Raw genomic sequence first — 21,655 nt, forward strand, 5'->3', positions numbered from 1 at the left:
AGAGGTATCCAGGCGGCCACTGCAGATCCCTCTACCTCCTGGGGACAACTGAAGGCCAGAGGGGACCCAGCAGAAGTTCACTGGGTCTGAAAACAACCTATTTCACAGATGGGGAAACTGAGGCTTGGACTATGTTGAAGACACAGGCCAAGGCAGACGTTTGTGGAGGACTGTCTTGAACCCCCATATACAGGTAGGACAAGCTGAGGGTCCCAAGTGGAGGCTGATGGGGGACACATTGAACAGATGGGGAATATGAGTCAGTAGAATGGTGGTGTTTTGGACCCATTCTCTGCCTTCTAGAATGGGGGTCAGAAAACTTCAAAAGCACCTTAAAAAAGATAGTGAGCATTTCAGTCTCTGTTGCAACAGGTCCCCTCTGCCTGTAGGGCAAGATTGGCCACAGAGGAGGTGTAAGTGACCAGCACAACAGTGTCTCAATAAAGTTTTATTTATAAAGACAGCCGATGGCCAGTGGGCCCTGGGGCTGTAGTCTGCAAACCCCTGAACCAGAGTGTGAGCCCGAATGGCTAGGGCAAGGCTGAGCACACTCTGGGTGCTCAAGGATTATGGGCGACACCAGGCTCAGCACATGCCCCTGGGGCTTGTTTCTCAGACCCACTGCTCAGCAGAGGGAGCTGACGCCAGATGAGGGTCAGAGGGCTGCCTCTGCTGGCTCCTGGAGATGATGGAAAAATGAGGACAAGATGTCACTCCTACCCAGGTGTACAGACAGGATGGCTGAGGTCCACAGGCCAAGACGGGGCCACCTGGGTATCAGGAGCTGATGGAAGCTGGGGTGGGGTGCAGTTCCTGCATAGACCAATTGCAGGGGCTGGGAAAGCTGAGGCCCATGGAGGCAAGAGATCAGAATGCAGTAGAGAAAGTGGTGCTCGGCCCTGGAGGTTCAGAGCTGAAGACAGAAGGGTTCCTGGGGGTTGGTTCACCCTAGCCTGCCCCCGACAGACCCATTCCACCGATGAAAATATCAAGGCTCATGGAGGCTCTGAGACCTGGCCACAGCTGAGACTTCAACATTCCCCTCCCTTTGCCTGGTGGGTGTTGCTGGGTGACCATGACACCTACTCTGCAGATGAAGAAACGACGACCCCAAGAGAAGACCCCGTCATGAGGGGCAGGGCTGGGACTGGAACCCACGTCCATCTGACTTCCCCACGAAAAGCAGCCCCAGTTGGGCCCCTCAAGGAACAACGTGGGGCCATGGGAGGGCTTTCTGACTCTCGCCAGTTTTCAGCAAGAGAAATTGAGTCTGCAGAACATCCTGGACCTGGTTTCTCAGCCTCCAGGGGTGAAAATTCAAAGAGAAAGGAAGGCAGAGAAGAACTTCCACCTCACTCCCTGCTCTTGCCTGGGGGAACTGCTGGGCTTCTGGAATGGGGGTGATGCCTTTTCCTAGCCCTGGGGTGCTGGGGGTGGGGGACGACCTCAGATTTCTCCTATTACTGAGGCTCTGAAAATAGCCTGCCCTCGCAGGGTGGGGCGGGGCCGGGGCACGGCTTGTCCCAGCCCAGCTCCCCCACGCCAATGTCCCCCGACGTGTGAGTCACCGTGACAGCTGTGGCAGGGACTGGACCTCAGGGCCCTTTTTTGCTGCCGCTGACCCCAGCCCAGGTTGATCTGCTGAGGCAGAGGGAGGGTGGAGGGGCGCTGCCCACCCTCGGGGGCTTCTCCAGGGATGGGGAACCACCTGCCGTCACACAGCCAGTCAACAGAGCCAGGACCAGAGCCCAGGCCATCCTACTGCAGAGGCTAGCAGTGGGTAACTGATAGCAGGACAGGGTGCTGCCCCTGGTGGAGGGGACGCCAGGGTGGCAGGAGACCTGGGCAATGGCTGCCACTGGAGGCCTGGAGCTTCTTGGAGCCATGATAAGAGGGAGCTGGGAAGGGCGGTTGGGTGTCATCCGGCGGGCCTTCTTGAATGCGGGGTGCTATCTCTTCCTAGCAAACGAGCCCCATTATCTGCCCAGCTCACAAAAACCTGTCTTAGCTATTATTACTGCTGTTGTGATTATTTGGGGCCCAAACTCTTCCTCTCCTTGAACCCTGTCTCTGAGCCCCCTCCCCTTTTCTGAGTCCCTTTTGTCTTCCAGCTCCTCCCCCTTCCAAGCCCCCATGCCTCTCTCTTATCCCTACCTGCCCCCGGGCCCTCTCTGGGGAAAGGTGCCAGGGAGGCGGGCAGGGGTGGGTTCCCACGTCACTGGTGACCCAAGCTAGTCCTGGGGAAAGGAAGACAAACAGCCTGTAACTGGGTCATGGACCTGCTGCCCTAGCCTCTCACGTCCTCCCCAGGAGGTCAGGCCAGGTGAGAGGCAGGTCTATCACTCTCTGCCCCACAAGACCTGTGATGACCAAGGCCTCTTCCCCAAGCACCTCCCAAAGCCTCACTGGTGGACAGGGCAAGGCAGACAGCCAAGGCAAGCTAGATGCCAAGAATTTCCCTGAACTCCTACACATCCCTCAAAGCCCTGTCTCCAGTGTGCCTTTCGTCAGGCAGCTTTCCTGCTCTCCTCAGGGTTCTCCCAGACTAGCCTGGACCACACAACTAGGGGTCTCTGAGTCCAGTTCACTCACTCTCCCCTTAGCCTGAGGCCCAGGGCTGAGGCACTTATTGCCAGGCAGACTTGTGGAGGGAATGAGGTTGGGTGACAACGGTCTCCATTTTCACTTCCTGTATGATCTAGGAACAAACTGATACTCCACTTTGGGCCTCAGTTTCTCATTCTGTACAATGGGCAGAAAGGGACATTGCACCCTGCTAGGGGTTGGTGGAGAGCTTATCCGTTGCCCTGGTCATCAGAGATGCAAGGTGAGGGCAGGGAGCAAGACCAGGCCTTTCTCAGAAACTCCACTTGGCCCACTGGGACTTCCTGGCCAAAGAGGGCAGCAGCAGCTGGGAGGTAGACAACTGGGTCCAAGCCTTTGCTGGGCACTATGAACTGGTCAACTGTGCGCTGGGTTGTGCCCTTCTCTGGGCCTCCTTGTGGCCCTCCCACTCTGACAGTCCGCAGAAGCAAACCAGGACATGAAACTCCAATTCCCTTACCAAAAGTTTTCCACAAAGGATTCTCTCTCCTTCATTCACTCAGTGATCTAACAAATGTTACTGAGAGTCTCTTATCCACCTCCTAAGTGTTTATCCTCAACTCCTATGCATCCTTCAAAGCCCTGGTCCCCTCCTCCAGGTTAAGCCCAGGTTAAGTGTCAATCGGCAGAGCTCTTATTCAAACACAAACCCTTCTTGTGCCAGACTAAGTGTTCCTGACCTAGAAAGACTCCTCCCCCCAAGCTCAGCATCACAGCTTATGAACAGCTCTTATCTAATGAGGGGGAGATTCATTTGGTTCAAAAAACATTTACTAAGTGTCTACTCTGTGCCAGCTCCATGCATGATGATGGGAACCCGACAATGTCCTGGGCTCGGCCCTCACCCGGATCCTGATGTGGGCAGGGATGGATGTTAACCAAGCTAAAAAAATATGTAATAAAATGTCAGGCTGAACAAAGTGCTCTGAAGAAATTTAAAGGAGCTTGAGGAGGGGGCCGGGGAGTCCCCTGGGGGTTGTTTTTAGCTGAAGGTAGTCAGGGAGGGTCTCCCATAGGAGAGGACACTTGAACAAAGAGCTGAAAAATGACAACCCACAGCAGGAGCTTCCCAGGTGAAGAACAAAGCACATGCAAAGGTCCTGAGGCAAGACCACACTTAATGTTTGGAGAGAACAGTGAGGAGGCTGGCGAGGCTTGAGCAGAGTGAACAATAAGCAAAGTGGAGGTGGTGAGGGCAGGGAGGTGACAGGGGCTGGCCGTGCAGAGCCTTGAGGGCCACTGGGAAGAGTCTGGACAAGCTAAGTCCAGGGAGTAGAAAGTTCCCACCAAAGCGACCAGTGAGTCTAAGCCTTAGATCTCTTGAGCGCCCCTCTGTGCCTTGGTGTCCTGGGAGAAGGATGGGGGCAGAGCTAGAAACCCAGGGTGTGGGAGAGAGACAGGGAGTGAGGTTGTGCTATTTAGAGGCTGAACATTTACTGAGCTCTCAACTCTATGAAATGGGAACACCTGTTTTGCCCACTGTCCAGAGGGAGAGACTAAGGCCCTGAGCACTGAGGCCACCAGCCCAAAGTCACGCAGCCAGGAAGGAGCTGGGACTTGAACCTGGGTCCCTATGAACTTGAACCTCCTGACTCCTCAGTCCCACTGCCAGCCCTCCCGCCCCCGAGCACGTGGTCTGGCCCCATCCTCGGGACTCACCAGCAGTGCCAGTTTTGCACCCGGCATGCTCTGTCTCTGAATCCCGTGTGGCCCCCTTCCCCTGCTGAGCCCCAGGACATGTGCCACCTCCTCCTCAGGGAGCCAAAGCGGCAGCTGGGTCCCGCCATCCCCTCACCTAGACTGCAGCTCCTCAGGGGCACGGCTTTGATCTGTTTCATTCCGTGCTTCGTCCCCAGCATCCAGATCAGGAAAGGCGCAATCCCATCCTCTGCCTGGTACCTATTCACACACCCTGATGGACAAAGGACGCTGGTACCCACGTGGGTCTGGCCAAACTCAGGGAAACCCTGGACAAGGCTAGGCAGAGGGGAAAGGCCAACAGACACCCACTGGGGGGTGGGTCAGGGCTCAAGGTTTTGGGGAGTCACCGCTGTTCCTATCACCTGGCCCAGGGCCGGGTCCGCACTGAGCCGACAGGAAAGGAGGGCAAGTTGGAAAATGCCTATGGGATGTCCAGTCCAATGATTAGCTTAGCGACGACCACAATCACAGCTGCACTTATTTGGCACCCACTGTATATGAGGCACAGTGCTAAGGGTAAAGCATCCGAGGAAGACATGATTACGTTCCCCATTTTATGTGGGGAGAGACTCAAGTTCCTCCTCTCCACTGGCAAAACCATTCACTCATTCACACAACAAATATTTATGAGCTCCTACTGCGTGCCGGGCAATGTCCCGCCTCCTGGAGTCCTCAGGCAGCCCCAGGAGTTGAGAATTACCGTTAACTTCATTTCTCAGTGAGGCCACGGGGCGCAGAAGGGCCAGGTCTCTCGCCCAGAGTCACACAGCCACCTGGGCAAGGTCTAAGGCCGCCCTGGGTCTCTGCTTAGGTGACCCCTGTCAGGGCACGCGGGTGTGTGCGTCTGTGTGCTCGCACGTGTGGGAGCATGTGCTTTGGGTACCCAGGCCAGGAGGCAGTGCACGCGTGTGCAGGCGGCTGTGAACACGTGCGTTCGTGGGGCAGGAGGCCCCAGGACATTTGGTGTGCCCCATCCACTTGGTGTGAGACAGAGAGGTAGGCGGCTCAGGCAGAGAGAGAGAGAGACACTGGAGAGAGAGAGACAAGAGGGAGAACGCTGACTCGGCCAGAATCCCAGCTTCGTGATTTACAAGGCGCCCGACCCTGACGCTGAGGCACCTCCACCGCAGAGAAGGGGTGGAGGGGAGAGACACAGACACGGAGATGGAGAGAGACATGGAGGGTGGCTGTGCCTTTTACAGGAGCCAATCAAAGGCCATCAGACCACGCGTGGGGGGCCTCACAGGGAGCACCCATCTGCTCAGTCCTCGCCAAACAGCAAGGTGGGCGGTAGCCCTGAACCCCAGCCTCACTGGCCATGCTGTGCCATCCTGGGCAGGTCATGGCCTTCTCTGGTCTTGGCCTTTCTCCCAGCCCTGAGGTGCTGGGGGTCCCCCAATCCCAGCAGAGCCTCCAGGAACCCATACCAGGCTGACCCCTCAATGTCTTCTCCCCTCCGTGCCCAGGCTCATAGGAGGGGCTCAATGAAGATCTACTACATTAAATCAATCCAAAGTCAGGGACTCTCTCCCAGCCTCAATTTCCCCACTGGAGAAGCAGTAATAAAAAGAGTGCCGCCCCTCGAAGGAACAGGGTGAAGGAATGAAGGAAAGAATGAATGAATGAAGGAGGGGGCCCTGGCAGCCGGCGCTGCCGTGGCCTCAGCCCAGGCCCAGCCTGCGGCCCCGGGGAATCCTGGGCACTGCAGCCAAGAGGGATTTGGCCCCAAACCCGGAATAACTAACGTGGCGGTGGAGGCGGGCGGGAGGGAGGCAGGAAGGGAGGCCCAGAGTGGGGCGAGCTCAGGGAGGAGGCTGGCCTTCCCGCCGGCAGGATTTATGGAAGTAACGGCTGCTCCACAGTTCCTCTTAAGAGTAAAAGTGAAAAGCACTTGAGTCACCACTGAAACAGGGACGGGGCTCCCAGAATCCTCCAGGGCCGCCCGGGCCGCGGCTGCCCCCCCTCCTCGGTGGGCAGGACCGGGGCACAGGGCGGGCGGGCACCTGAGCAGCCCAGCAACCCCTCCACCCCCACGCACCCCCTAGCCGGTCTGGTCTCCGCTCAGAGAAGGATCCGGGTCGGATCAGCTAAAAGGGAGCTATTTTAGGATGGGCTTGGGTTGTAAAATTAGTCAGTAAAGGGGGGGAGATGGAGGCCCAGAGACCGAGAGACAGGGAGAGACTGGCAGGTGAGGAGAGACACAGAGACAAAGAGAGGGAAAAGAGACAGAGAGAGAGATGGAGAGAAAGGGAGGGAGAGAGAACAGACACAGGAAGAGAGAGAGGCAGGGAGACACAGAGATGCAGACAGTCAGAGAGCGATGCGATGCATAGGGCGTGATTAGGCAGCCAGGAGTGGAGGGGGATCTTGCAGGGGCACCTGGGTCCCCCAGCTAGAGACCCCAGATCTCGGGGTGGGCCTGCAAGGAGTTCGGGGCTTACACTGAGGCTGCTGGGGGAGTCTTACAGGTGGTCCCTCTCCAGGGCTTGGGGCACCCATGGGAAAATAAACAGAGAAGGGGAGCCCCCTGCCTTTGGGCCACTCCATCCCCACCCTAGCCTGGGAGCTCCCTGGTCCTCTCTCTGTCTGTCTGTCTCCCTGTCACCCTGTCTCTCGCACACAGCAACCCTAGGTATTTTGTATTGTCATATTTCCACCGACAGCCAGCCTGGTTTTCCACCTGGGAAAGCCAGGCCCAGGAGCACAGCGCCAGCTCTGGTTCTCACCACCACCCACTCTGGGCAGCGTGGACGGGATGGAGGCCTGTCTCCGGAGGAGTCCTGTGGGGGAATTCCAGGGCGCAGGGACAACAGGCGGCCATCCAACCTCCTCGCCTGCAATAGCCTCCCCGGGCTCAGCCCCCCAGGCAGCTCTGGGAGCTAGTGAGCGCGGGAAGAGCGGAGGGGGCGGGGGCACCCCGGGGGGGCCACGCAGGCCAGCCCCAGGCCCAGAGGCTGGGAGGCCCAAGGTCACAGGGCAACCCCAATCAGGACCCTACTTGTTCTGGGGGAGCTTCAGGGCGACCTAGAAGAAGAGGTGGGCTAGAGATGACCACTTCAGAGGACCCCCAAAGTTGTTCTGAATGGGAAGGGAGATCTGGAGAGGGGCAGGGATGCGCAAGGTCACCCAGGGGATCATGGGTAGGACAAGCCCAAGACCCCCTTGGCACCAGCCCTCAATTTCCCTGTGGGGGGCCAGGAGCCGGAGGGGGCCAGGAAGAAAGAGCCTGTGAATGACGGGCACCCCAGGGCCATGAGTGGGAGGAACCCTCAGCAGAGACTGGCATCCACGTGCACCCCATACAGTGCTCCCCAGGGCACTCAAGCTCTGGCGACTCCCACCTCCCAGCGCCCTGCACTTTACAGCTTGGAGGCCACGCAGACCCTCTCTCCACAACCTGCCTTAGCCCCATGTCAGCTGGGGGTGGGGTGGGGAAACGGAGGCCAGCCGGGACCCCAAGGACCTAAAGACACACAAGGACGTAGTGTGGAGGCCGAGCTGGAAAGTAGAAGTAGCCAATCTGGGGGTTCCCAGCGGGTGCTGGGGGAGGGGTCCCCTGAGGTGCGGCCCCTTCCCCACACACCCTCTTAGTCCTTGCACAAGGGCTGAGCCCGGGGCTGTCCGGGAGCACGGCCAGGGGTGAGAGGCTACAGGATGGGGCAGGGGCAGGTGCCTGGCTGGCGAGGGCGTCCGCAGCGCCGCAGTGCCCGGGCCAGACCCCGGAACGCCCGGCCTCCCAGCTCCTCCCGGAGGCGGCGGCGGCGGCGGCTCAATAACCCAGAATCGATGCGGCGAATATCTCGGGACCAGATTGAGGGGCGGGAGGGTGAAGAAGACCGAGCCGGGACGTCGGGGCACCCCCTTCCCCCATTGCTGGCGCCTCCAACTTCGCGTGCCCCCTCCCCCTCCTCGCCCACGTGGGCCAATAATGGGGGGAAAGGCGGCCCAGGGCTAGGGTGGCGGGCACAACCTTGGGAGGCGTTCAGGCAAAACATCACAGGGGTCCTCTGCTCGAGAGTCCCAGGGCGATTAGCGTCCAGCCAGGACCCCTCAAATCCTCTTAAAAGCAGGCCTGCGTCCAGCCCTGGGGTTCGCGCAGAGCCCCGCCTTTGGCCTTCTCCTCGGGCCCCCCCCCGACCTTCCCGGGGCGTTGGGGGGAAGCGCGTCCTGCGTGGGGGGAGGGCGAGACTGCAGGACGAAACCCCGCGTCCGCCAGGGGGAGAGGTCCCGGGGGACGGGGCGGGAGTCCCGGGTGAGGGTCCCGGGTTGGGAGGGGTCCCCGGCCCATCCCATCCCCCACGGGACCCTGGCCCAGGGCAGGGGGCATCCCGGCCGCGGCGGCGGGAGGGACGCGCGCTTCTTTCGTCCCGCCTCCCCCGGCTTCCAAACTCCGGGGCCGGGCTGCTGGGGGCGCGGGGCCGGGGCGCCGGGCGGGGGGCGTACCTGGGTCAGGCAGAGCGGGGACGAATACATCCCGGGCGCGGCGGGAGGCTCAGGGCCGGCCGGAGCGGGCGCGCTGAACTTACTGAGTCATTTTTCCAACCCCCCCCCCGCGGCCGCGGCCGGCGCGCTCCTCGCCGCCTCCTCCCTCGGTCTCCCTCCCTCCTCCCTTCCGAGCTCTCCCTCTCTCCTGCGCCCGACTCCCTCTCTCTCTCCCTCTCTCTGTCTCTCTCTCTTCCTTTCCTGTCCCTGACCCCTCCTCCCCCGTCTCTGTCTCTCCCTGTGTCTCTGTCTCTCCTCCCTCTGGCAACCTCCTCTCTCCCTCCCCGAATTTCTCTCCCCTCCCACCCCGAACCTCCCACTTCTCAACATCCAACTTTCAAAGAAACGAGGGAAAAAAGAGCGCGAGCGAGAAAGGAAAGCCGCGCCCCCTCCCCATGCTTCATGAACCCCCATTACTGCTTATTATTATGGATTTCGAGCCACCCTGGGCCGGGGTACCGGTGGGGGGACCAACGGGCCACGCACACCCCGACCCCAGCGGGTACCCCTGGACCGCCCGCCCGAGTCAAGTGGGGAGGCAGGGGCTGCTGCTGGGCATTTTGGGGCCGGAGGTGGATTTGGAAGACACCCTCCCCGTCTCTCCGTCTCCCCCCCCCCCCCCCCCCCCCCCGAGCTGGCCGGGAAGTTGGAGAAAGGAGCCAAGGTGGGGGGGAGGGAGGGAAAGAATGAAGTGACGTGTGCAGAGGCCGAGAGCGCGAGCGCGCGTCTTTGCCCTTAAAGATGTACAACCCGGGGTTCATGGCAAGAGAAAGGGTCTCACGGCACTCTCTCCGCCTGCTCCCCTGAGAGCCAGACAGGGACTGCAGATCCCCAGCACAGGGGCTTGGCGCCGACTGCCCTTTCTTGACCAGATGGGCCCCAACCAACAGGGGAGCCTCTAGGAATCTGCTCTCTCCTCAGTCAGCACTAAAGGGGAACTGGGTGTTGAGAGGGCTTTGGCCTCCCCTATATGTTGCCCCAGTAGCCCATGAGGGAAGGTGTCGGGGCAGAACCTCAGGCTGGCCAGATAAATCCTTGCAGCCTCTTCCTGGGTGTCCAGGAATTCCTACTGATCCCAAAAAATGTGCCCATTTCACAGATCCAGAAACTGAGGCACTCAGAGTGGCTTGGAGCCTGTCCACCTGGCCCCAGAGCTGACACTCGTCAGCCCCATTATTCTCCCTCTAGAATAAATGGGCACAGACCTGCCTCCCCCAGTCTGAGCCACCAGAGAGCCTGACCATCTAGCCCCCACTCCCCGCCTCCCCCAGTCCACTCAGAATCCTCCCAGCCTTGCTCAGAGGCCGATGCAACTCTCACTGCCACCCCACAGACCAGGGTGGTGTGGACGGTCACTCCCCGCTTGGTGTCCTCCCCTGTGAAGCGGACTAACGGTGCCCACCCCACCAGGTCAGTCAGCAGAAGGATGATGGCACTTAGCAGAGCCTTAACCTTCTGTCAAACGTGCACTGAGACATTCTTAGAAAGCTTGGCCATTTTGATTCATCTCTCCGAGTGTCCCGAGAACAAATGATACCCTCTCGACAACCTCGGGCAGCTGCCCCGTGCCCAGGGGCTCAGAAGATGCCAGCAATGCTGTTAGTAGTTATGCGGGAGGAGGAAATTGAGGCCCAGGAACAGACGCTACCAACTGGAGGCCCTGGGGCTGGACTAAGAGGGAGTCAGATATACAAAGGGCATGTGTGCCCTGGGACCCACCGGCTCCCACTGCACATGGGTGACGGTCTTTCAAACAGCAGTTCACAAATGGTTTGTTAACCACCCCCTCCCCCGCACCCTGCAGCTGTGGGGAGCATTTAAACCCCAGGGTGAATGGGGGTGGGGTGGGAAGCAGGTATCTAGGACTCCAAATGCCAACATAACATAAAGCAGTATTTTATTATTTCCAAAACGCCATGAACACGTGGAGGGCAGCATCCCAAATTCACATTTAAACTTTGCAGCGGGGCTTCACAGCGCTCTCCTGGCTTGCAGCAACCCCCAGACAGCCCCACCCCAGGACACTCCCCGCAATGCTCACCCCCTCAAAAGCAGCCGTCACAAGGCAGTTTAGGTTCTCTCAAAGGCAAAGTCTGCAGAACACAGACCACCTCCCTCTCAGAACCTCAGTCTCCACATCTATAAAATGGCAATGATAGGACACATACCGCACTCTGGAAGGCTGGGAAAGGCTCTGAGATAACGTGTCGAAAGACAGTGTTAATATATTAGAGGTGATGTGTGGCAGAACATTTTGCGAGTTCACAAACAGCATTGAAGTGTTACATGGATATACAATCCAGTTTGGGCAGGAGGGGCCCCTGCAGTGTACACAGCAGGTGCACAGAGGGCCGGCTGTAGTACAAGGTTGCAGCCTGGGTCTACGTCTCCTCTCCACCAGCAGCTAAACCTCCCTGTGCCTCAGCTCCCCGCTCTGTGAAATGTGGCAGTGATGGTTTCTGCCCCTCTAGGTTGTGGTGGGTAAACCAGCCAGTGTTTAGACGGAGGTGAGAACGGTGCACCGTGCATAGTGGTTTCTTAGCAAAGCAATCGGCGGATGGGATCTGTGCGGGTAAGGGCTCAGAAGTGGGGGTGTGATTTAGCTCCTGGCACTCTGGAGCAAAATCATTTGTTTAAAAACGCACTTCCCCTATCGCTCACTCCCTGGCTTCTTCATCCCAGACACAGATGCACAAGGGTGTCGACTGTCACCTTGCAACCCTAATGCCAACCACCTGGGGCTGGCCACCGCGCGCCTCTGTGGGGGCCAGCCCAGCAAGGCTGGCACGGCACAGCATGGAACACTACACAGCTCCACGAAAGAGCAAGGGGCTCCCAGCTGGAGACGGCTCCAAGAGCCACCCGGGGGGAAGGCACGATGCAGACCAGGGCTCCCCACCCCAGCACTGTGGACCATCCTCTGTGGGGGTATCCCGGGGCCTGGAGGGTGTGGAGCAGAGTCCCTGGCCCCCACCCACTGGAGGCCAGGAGCACCCCAGGTCGTGATAACCACAGACGTCCCCAGACATCACCCAGTGTCCCCTGGGGCAAAAACCACTCCAGTTGAGAACCCCTGCTGTAAACTCAACAGGTAAACTCAAGATCTCATTTGGGATTTTTTTAAGGATATGCATAGATCCATTATAAGAACATACATGTAAGGGGGAGGGTATAGCTCAAGTGGTAGAGCGCATGCTCAGCATGTGTGAGATCCTAGGTTCAATCCTTAGTACCTCCTCTAAAAATAAAAAAAATAAATAAACCTAATTACCTACCCCCCAAAACAAACAAGAAAAGAATATACATGCATACTTTATAAGAATGTGTATCTGTTATATCTGCAATTGCTCAGACAAAGCTGGGTGATAACGGGGCCTTTCTGGAGTGGGGAAGGGGGCCCCCTGGGGTAGGAGTTATGAGGAAGGTTTGATTTTTACTCTAGGTACTTTGGTAGCCTCTTTAGATGTTTCTGAGTGGCTTGTTATTAAAAAGCAAACTTTAAAAATGTGAGTGGACTTTGCAGGGGCTGGAATTCACAGCAAAATGTTTAAAAGTGAGAGCAGCTCAGGCAGGGATGATAGGGGTCCAAGCCTCCCCGGTAACTCCACAGCCACCAGACCCAGCGAAGAGACACAGTAGGGAGCCAGGACCTGTGATTGCATGGCAACACTGTCCCCGCTCCGACCTCATGAGGCATCATGTGTTCCCACTTCACAGATGAGACATTAAGCTCCTAGAAGGGGCTGTTAAGGTCCTCCTCAGTCTTCAGAGGTAAAGGTGGGATGTGACATTAGAGCTGGCACAGAATACAACAGAGACACACAAACACAACATGCCACGAACTGACACAAAGACAGACATACAGAAAAACGTCACACGGAAAAACACGGATCCTCACGTGTCACCCTGACTCAAACAGATACAGATCTACAGACCCCAGGTGACACACAGACCCATGGAGACTCACATGGAAACGCACAGATCCAAAAAATGAGCACACACACAACCCCAAACACAACACACAGACGTTGGGCCACAATAACACAAGCACATCCGAACACAACTATACACACTTACAAGTAGAACCCCTCCCAGTATTTAAACCCTGGCACACACACACAGTAACACACAACACATCACATGCCTGCTCCTCCTCAGGGCTATCCCCACCAGCTCCCCCCTACAGCTGGGGTCTTTGCTCTCCAAGCCCTGTAGGGACATGGCTTGGACGGGGAGATGGGGTGATGGGCTTGCCTCCGCCCCCTCCCAGAGCGCAGGTGCCTGTCTGTGAGTGTGTGTGTCCGTGTGCCTGTGTGTGTGGTTGTGCGGACCCCTGTGGGTGGGCAGAGTTTTGCACACATGTGGCTGTGAACACATAGCTGGGAGGGTGTGTCATGGGCGCGTGCTGCTGAATGTGCTTACAAAGGAGAACGTGTCCCCCTGCGCGCCAGGTGACAGGTGGGGATGGAGGGGAGTGTGGTGTAGGGCAGAGCCCGGGAGTGGAGTCAGGAGTGGAGGGACCCCCGGGTGGGCGAGCTGACCTGAGCTGGGGACACCGAGTGTCGTGTGTGTATGCATCCCTGGGTCAGTGTTAGACCCCTTTTTCTCCCCTTCCCAATCCGCCCCCAGAGAGGATGCAGGTTTAAAGTAAAAAGCAGAGATTCCTGCCTGGCCTTGGGGCTTTTATATTTAGAAAATTATATCAAGCGCCCTGGGGCGGGGAGGGGGGGGGCCGAGGCGGGGATTCCCCTGGAGGGGAGACAACAACACTTTGTGTCCGCCGGATCTGGCCCGGTCCCGGGCAAGCGGTGGGAGGCAGGCCTGGGGGCGCAGCTCCCAGCCCATCCGGCGAGGAGGTCTCCTGGGCCATCCCCTGGTCCAGACCTAACCCAGTAACCACCCATCCCTCGGGACCTCTTCGGAGGCGGAGGTGGGGGGACCCCCCCCGCCGCCCCGCCCCTCTCTGGGTCAGGTCCCCGCGCACGCGCAGCCCCTGGCGGGAGACGTCGCCGCCAAGTGATCGCGTCCCGGCGCCACCTCGCGCCCGAACCTCAAGCTGAGACCACCTAGGGCTGCGCGGATGGGGGACCCGGAGGCAGGGGGAATTGGAGGGGTGAGGAGTGAGAGGAGGGGACAGAGGTTTGCCAAGATAGAAGGAGCACCCGTCCCCCACCTGGGAGTCGAGGTTACAGGAAAAAAGGAACTGGGGAGGGGATGGGAGAGAGAGCATATACCCATTCCCAGGAATAGTCACTAAGCGCCAGTTACACGCACACAGCGACACCCAACTGTCCCCTGAGACGCAGCCACACGACACAGTTCCCCACTCACTGGCAACCCCCTAACCTCCACATACTCACAGGGGGACACCCCTACGGTCATCCAGGGACATCACGTCTCCCGGGGACACAACCCAGCTACACAGCTTCACAACACTGCCCCACGGGGACGCATGGCACAGTCGCCCAGTTACAACACACACACACCGTCCCATAGCCGCACAATGCTCTAACACACGCAACACAACACACAGCCACGTGGATGCGCCGACACACAGATACATAAAGGAGAGAACCCCACGCCTGGGGACCCATGGACCCACGGAAAGGGATGGGACCACCCAGCCGTACAGACCCACGAACGCACCCCCGCATTCCCGCGCTGACCTGCCTGAGAGCACAGGGTACCCCGAACGCAACCCCCGGGTGCGGATGCCACCGACACCGGCGGACCGGACACCGGAACCCTCAAGTGCAGCTACCGGCGCTCGAGGGCCTGGGGCGCGCCTGGCCTAGACCCGGTGACCCCTCCCGTCTGGGACCCGGCGTACGCTGCGGCAGGGCCGGGGTCGGGCCCGGAGGCGGGGCTCAGGCGGCGAGAGGGCAGGCCGGGTGGCTGCCCCTGCGCGGCGCCGAGCGTGGCCGGCCGCCCGCCCGGCTCCAAGTTCAAGGCGCCCGGCTGCGGCCGCTGCGCGCTCTCCGCCCCTCTCCGCAGCGGCCATTTTCCGCTAGCTGGCGCGCCGCGATCGCCCGGGCTGGGGCACCCCGCGGGGGCCGCCGCGACCCCCGCCCCGCACGGCCCCGTCGGGTGCCCCCTTCCCGGCCCCGGCTCCCCCATGTGCTGTGCGCTCGGGGGTCGTGCGCCCCAGGCCGCGCCCTCCCGTCTCCTGCCGAGCCCGGGAGGGGGCGGGGGCCTGGCCTGGGGGGGACCCTCTCCCCAGGAGCCCCGCCCCTCCCCGCTAAGTCTGCGGCGCCCACGAGGGGCCCCCCACTTGGGGTCCCCCGCTGCGCCCCGCGCGCCAGCTCCGCCCCCAGCCCGGGGGGGGGGTGGATCGGCGGGCGGGGGTCCCGCGGCGGCTGAAGGGAAGCGGGGGTCCCGGATCGAGCCCCTCCCCCAGGCGGCCCCCGCCCCTGTCCCCCCCAGACCTTGCAACTTTCTCCCGGAGCCCACGCACCCCCCAAAAAAGTCCCCGGGCGAAAACGAAAGTGGGGGCGGCGACGTACCATGGCGCTGCTGCGAGGAGGCGAGGCCGTTGCCGGAGCGAGCGCGCTCGGTCCCCGGCGAGGGGGGGCCGGAGGCGGCGGGAGGAGGCGGCGAGGGAGGGCGCGCGGGGGAGGGAGCGAGCGCGCGAGGGAGGGGGCGCGCCGCGCCCGCCCCCCCCGGCCCAGGACCCTCCCCTCGGCCCGCCCTCCCCCCAGTCCCGCGCGCCGCCCGCGCCTCAGGCCGCTCCGCGCCCGGGCTCCGGCTGCGGCGGCTCGGGCTGCGGCTCCATCCCCGGCCCGGCCCGCGCGAGGGGAGGCCAGACGAGCGGTCCTGGCGGCGGCTCGTGGGGCCCGGGTCGGGCTCGCTGCGGAGGGAGCGGATCCACCTTCACGGCGCGCGCGCGCTCACACACACATACACACACACGCAGACGGCTGGGGACACTCGCGGCCCGGGCCTCCTCGACTCCAACACCGACACCGACCGCACACCGCCGCTCCTGCAGCGTGTTACAGACACACACAGCCTGCGAGTGTCACCTAGATAGATACACGGGGGCCGATGCTCACCGCAGATGCGGTTCTCGGACACACACCTTCTGCAGGATGCCACGAACACAGACTCACACTCAACAGCCTGCGGGTGTCAGCCAGACAGACACACGGGGACCCACATGCTCACAGCCTGTAGGGTGTCACCCAGACACCCACAGCCTCCACGCTGTCACACACACAGACCCACAGCCTGCAGGGTGTCGCTTAGACACTCACGCAGATTGACAATCGTAGAAAGACACTTCAGACCTCAGACTGACCCAACGCCGATCCCAGGATCCCTCCCCAGGCCATCTCGGCAGCCACCCTTGCTCGTGAGTGCAGGTGTCCCGGATACACAGTCACAAACACGCACAGCGGGGAGATGGGACAGATGGGGACACAGACAGAGACTCGGACACCAAGGGTGACAGACCTGGGGGGCAAGGGTTGCCTGGGGGTCCCGCAGGGTCTCCAGGCGGGGCGGGGGGCGGGGAGCGTGCGCGGTGGCTTGGTAGGTGTTGGGGGAAGCGGGCGCCCCCTCCCCAGTCGGGATTATTGGCGGATGCCTCCGCGGCGGGGGAGGGGCTGGGTCGAGGAGGGTCAGCGACCCCGCCCCTGCTGCGCCTGCCGCTGCGGGCTGGGAAGCGGTGCCGCAGCGCCCCCCCCAACCCAACCAAGCGCTCTCCCGCAGTCCCCCCTCCGCCGGCAGCCGCAGAGTAGGCACCGCCCCCTTCTCCCCGCCCCCCTCCAAGCTCTGCGTCTGGCGCAACTAGGAGACCATGGGAGGGGGGCTTGCCCGGGCCTGGTGAAGTGGAGGAGATTCTGTTACCGTCCTTCTGTCTGGGGGTTTCCCCCTGCTTGCAACCCGACTGGGGCTCCAAGATTCAGGGACCCCTTTGGGGAAGTCGTTCCCAGCTCCGCCAGGGCGGACGCCAGGGTTTAGGGTGAGTGTAGGCAGCACCCCCGGAGGAGAATCAGACCGTGGGCCGCCTTTCTGGAGCCAAGGCTGACTCTGGGAGCTTCTGGAAGTTAATTCTGTGGTTCTGTGTGCGATGCTGTGCACCCTGGGGGGCCAGAAAAATCTCAGGCAAATGGTGGTAACATCAGCCCTGACTATATGGTAGGTGCTCAGTGTGTCTGGGTTCGGAGTAGTCAGTATCTCAGGCGTCCAGGGAGAGTTCACTCTGGGATGATGAGGTTTTTCCTTCCATCTGCGGATTCCTCTCCCCATTTTTAAGAAGAGAAAACTGAGGCCCAGAGAGGGGAACTCATCATCCTAGGGTCCACCAGCCTATCAGACACCCTAATCCTAATGCCTCTTCCAGGGTGTTTCACTGGTAGGAGTGGGGAGGTTCTGGAGGTGCCCTCTCCTCTCACACACATGAAGCCAAAGGAAGCAGGGTGGATACCCCGGCTCTGGCTCTAGAGAGGAAAGGGTTAAGGGGATAGAGAACCCCCTCCTCTCTCAGTTCATCTCTAATCGGCCTCTGTTAATCCCCAGCTTGAATCCTCAGTCCCTCCCCTGCCTTAGGGAATTAGGTACCTGGGAGGAGAGGAGGGGAGGGGAGAGATGGGTTGATAAGAGCCAGGCCAGGATTGGGGTCCAGAGGGCAGTAATGGGGACTCAGAAGCAGCCTCCCCCACTCATTTTCCCCACACGGCCACCCCTGGGCCTGCGGGCATAGAGTTAAATACTTTACACAAGGCTACTCATTTACCACTCACAGAAGCCCTATGAGGTGTGTACTATTACTTTTGTAACCCCATATCACAGGTGAGGAAACTGAGGCTCGGACAGGTTTAGACTCTTGCCCCAGGTCACCCAGCTGCTAAGTGATATTGGTCCGGAGGATGCCTTCCTAACTGTGAATCTCCTAAGTTTAGCTTATTTTGTGACTTTTGTAGGCTAAGAATCTCTCCAGTCATCAAGTCTTGGTTCCTTTTTGCTTAACAGTTTTCTTCTCCATCAATCTCTTTCCTCTCACATTTTATTACGAGCAGCAAGAAGAAACCAAGCTGCACCTTTGACACTTGACTGGAAATTCCCTTCTGCTAAATATCCAAGTTCATCACTTACAAGTTCTGCTTTCTGTATAACTGTAAGACACAACTCAGCTAAGTTACTACCACTGTCTATAAAAGATCCCCTTTCCTCCAGATGTGTTGGCTTGCATTTCTTCCACCCTAGAACATTCCCAAAAGACAGACTGGTTAGCAAACATATAAAAAACATCCAGCCTTACAGAGACCAAAGAAAGGATAACAAACAATAAGAACATACCATGCTCTGGCACCCATCAAAATCAGTAAGGATTTTTAAACTGATAAAACCCAGTGCTGGTGAGCATGTGGTGAAATAACCATTTTCATAACTTGCTTGGAAGTGAATGTGAATATGAATTGGGAAAGCAATTTGGCAGGTATGGCAGAGGCCTCAGACAAGTTCAGACATTATGGGCCAACTTCCTGAAACCTACCCTGAACTTGTGAAAAGGTATATATGCCCTTAAGGATGTTCATTGCCATAGACTTGTGAAATTGCTATAAATCAGTGCTTCTCAGCCTTTTTCATTATTCCCCCAGTTATTTTAGACATTTTTTCCTAATCACCCCTTATGAAATTTTGATACCACAGATATGCTTTATATTTGTTTATATCTGCATTTTGTACATTAAAAGAGTAAGATTTTTTCACTCTTCTCCAAGTACTGATTGTTGCCCTTGTTGAGAATGTGTGCTATAAACAATGTTATAGCCTTTTGATGGACTTATATAGTCCTTTAAAAAGAAGTTCCAATATGAAAACGCAGCTACCCAAGAAGCAACGGTGCAAAAAGCACGAGAACGATGAAATATGGGCGGCCAACAAGTGCATGAGGAGAAGTTCAGCCTCTTTAGAGATCAAGGAAATGCATGACAAGGCCATATCAAGGCCCCGTTTTACGCCTAGAGCACTGCCTCAATTTAAAATGTCCAACAATGCCAAATGTTGGAGAGGCTGTGGGTACACAGGGCTCTTCCACACTGCTTTGGAAAACAAACTGATGATAATCACAACACTGAACATTCACGTGCCACATAACATAGCCCAGATACATATCCATGAGAAACTCTGGGGCTTTGCCCCAGGAAACATGCTCCAGACTGTCCATCCCTGCACTGGGAAGCAGGTGGACACTCAGAAACAACCCAGATGCTCATCTCTGAGAGAATGGAGAAGTGCATTGTGGGAAATTCACCCAACGGGATATTCATCAGCAGCTGCAGCCACAGGCAAACCGTACGGATGGACTCAACAACATTACATCCAGTGGAACAACAAACTCCCAAATATTGTGAATTTACAGTAACTAAAATGAGACATTTGGGGGGAATATATATTGGAGATGCAATTTTTTTCAAGCATAGAAAGGATACATTCCAGATTCAGGAGTTAACTTTGGGGAGAGGAGCCAAGAAGGCAGCACTGGGGAGAAGCATTTTGGGGTGAGAGTTATTGCAAAAGCTCTGTTTCTCCTGGTGGTATTTATTTTGGGGGTTTGGGGTATTTACTCCATTAGCAAATGTTTAAATTTACAAATAAAAGGAAAAATGGGGAGAAGGGTATAGCTCAGTGGTACAGTGTGTGCTTATTAAAATAAATAGATAGATAGATAGATTGATAGATAGATAGATAGATAGATAGATAGATAGATAGATAGATGGAAAGAAAATAAACCAAAAGGAACAATAATAGGTGTAAGCTGTGAGTCAAACTGGGATTAAACTCATGCCAGCATCTAAAGTCCCATTACACAGCTAAACATGAACTCAGAGTAGCCTGTTGGCTCCAAGCTGGGGGTGGGGGGTGTCTGTTTTGTTCACAGCTGTGTCCCTGAACACTGAGAATAGTGCCTGGTATGTAGTAGGTGCTCAATCAAGATTTGTTGACTAAGTGAAAGTCTCAGAGGGACAGGGCCTGTGTAAAATCCCATTTAAAAAATTTGATGTATAGTCAATTACAATGTGTCAATTTCTGGTGTACAGGATCATGTCCCAGGCATGCATATGCATATACGTACGTTCGTTTTCATATTCTTTTTCTTTTTTTTAAAGGTTTTTGTTTGGGGGGAGGAGGTAAGTAATTAGGTTAATTTATTTATTTTTATAGTAGGTACTGGGGATTGAACCCAGGAACTCCTGCAGGCTAACCAAGCACTCTACCACCTGAGCTATACCCTCCCCCCATATTCTTTTTCATTAAAGGTTATTACAAGATATTGAATATAGTTCCCTGTGCTATACAGAAGTATTTTTAAATATATATAGTGATTAACATTTGTAAATCTCTAACTCCCAAATTTATCCCTATAAAATTCCATTTTTAAAAAGCATCATGGGTGTGTTTAAGTCTTATATATACCTATAAAATGTATCATGTAACATGTATATGTACTGAACATGTATTCTGCAGTATATATTATAAATACAGGCATAATGATGATATAGTATATAATTTACATTTGTACATTATATAATATGTGTATATATTAAATGTACATTTAATATATATTTAAAAGAATCACACCCACACACACACACCAGGGTTCCTCTGCTACAGCACTGATATGAACTAATCTCCAAGATGCTTTGTTATCTTGGGGGGAAAAAGAGAAACCCCCAAATTGCTGAGTGATAAAGACATACGTCCAACATTTATGTAGGAAAATAAACAAAACCACACAGTCCTCTAGCTGCAGATACACTTGTGAGCAGATAGAATGCTTAGTCCCATTTTGTAGATGTGGGAACTGAGGCCCAGAGAGTTACTTGCTAATTCCCCAAGGTTACTGACTGCTCAGCTCTGCCTGTAGCACAAAAGCAGACATAGACAGTAAGTAAATGAATGGGCGAATGGGCGTGGCCAAGTGTCCATAACATTCTTTTGTGTCTGGCTTCTTTTGCTCCACGTAATTATCTCGAGGTGCATCCACACTGTTGTGCGCACCCATAGCTCAAGCCTTTTTAAAAATCACTGGCTAGTATTCGTCATCTGGATATGTTTCAGTTCGTTTATCCTGATGGACACCTGCTGATGGACATCTGAGTTGTTTCCAGTTCTGGACGAATAAAGCTGCTATGAGCCTCTGCGTACAAGCCTTCGTGTGAACATTTGCTTTCATTCCTCGTGGTAAATGTCTGGAAATGGAATGAGTCGGATGCTAAGTGCATTTATGTGAAAGTCTTTCATGGCCATAAGCTTTGATTTCTCTTGGGCAAAGACCCAGGGGTAAAGGCTGGATCCCATGGTGGTAGGTGTGTGTTTAACTTTTTAAGAACCTGCCAAACTGTTTTCCAAAGTGGTTGCACCATTTGACACACCCGCCAGCAGGGATCGGGAATTTCGGTTACTCCACATCCGGTGGCTAAGGCTGAACAAACGCATCCTTTCAGACCCGGTGAGTGAGGAAGAGAATGCCAATCAGATGGCAGCGGAGGCCTGAGGTGGCGTGGGGGGAGGTAAGGGATAAGCGCTGCTGGCCCCGCCCCTCCAGGCTGAGGAGAAAGCAGCTACCTGTTTGGGGCAGCGCCCCTAAATCCATATCTGGATGCTACCAGAGGCTGTCACTTCTCTGTCTTGGCAGGGATGCCGGGTTCTCCCAGCAACTCTCAGAGTCCAGAGCCTGCCCTTGGGAGGCCGTAGGTGGGGCTTAAGCATCAAACATCACGTTGGCCCTAAGTGATGTCCAGATATAGCCAGCGGGGACAGCTTGCCGGTGGACGACTGGCGTCTTTGAATCCTTGTCCCCCTCTGCTACAAGGACTGGGCTTCTGGGTCTCTACCTCAAGGAATGAGGAGATCAGCCCAA

General features: G+C 56.9%; 1 protein-coding gene across 7 annotated transcripts in view; it reads right to left on the bottom strand.

The window, feature by feature from the left end:
* NFIC (nuclear factor I C) overlaps positions 1 to 15,459 on the bottom strand; it is a 61,361-nt gene extending 45,902 nt beyond the window's left edge. For 2 of the 7 annotated variants that reach the window (XM_006206407.4, XM_006206406.4), the window contains exon 1: positions 8,749 to 8,975. In XM_006206407.4, the coding sequence (XP_006206469.1) occupies positions 8,749 to 8,778 (30 nt within the window). In that variant the 5' untranslated portion in view covers positions 8,779 to 8,975. Of the gene's footprint in view, positions 1 to 4,399; positions 4,517 to 8,748; positions 8,978 to 15,290 lie in introns of those variants that run through there. The other 5 variants (XM_072948002.1, XM_072948004.1, XM_072948001.1 and 2 more) reach the window with 5 other exon arrangements.
* Positions 15,460 to 21,655: the final 6,196 nt, after the last annotated feature.

This window comes from Vicugna pacos, chromosome 22 (assembly GCF_048564905.1).
Source record: "Vicugna pacos chromosome 22, VicPac4, whole genome shotgun sequence".
Lineage (NCBI taxonomy): Eukaryota > Metazoa > Chordata > Mammalia > Artiodactyla > Camelidae > Vicugna > Vicugna pacos.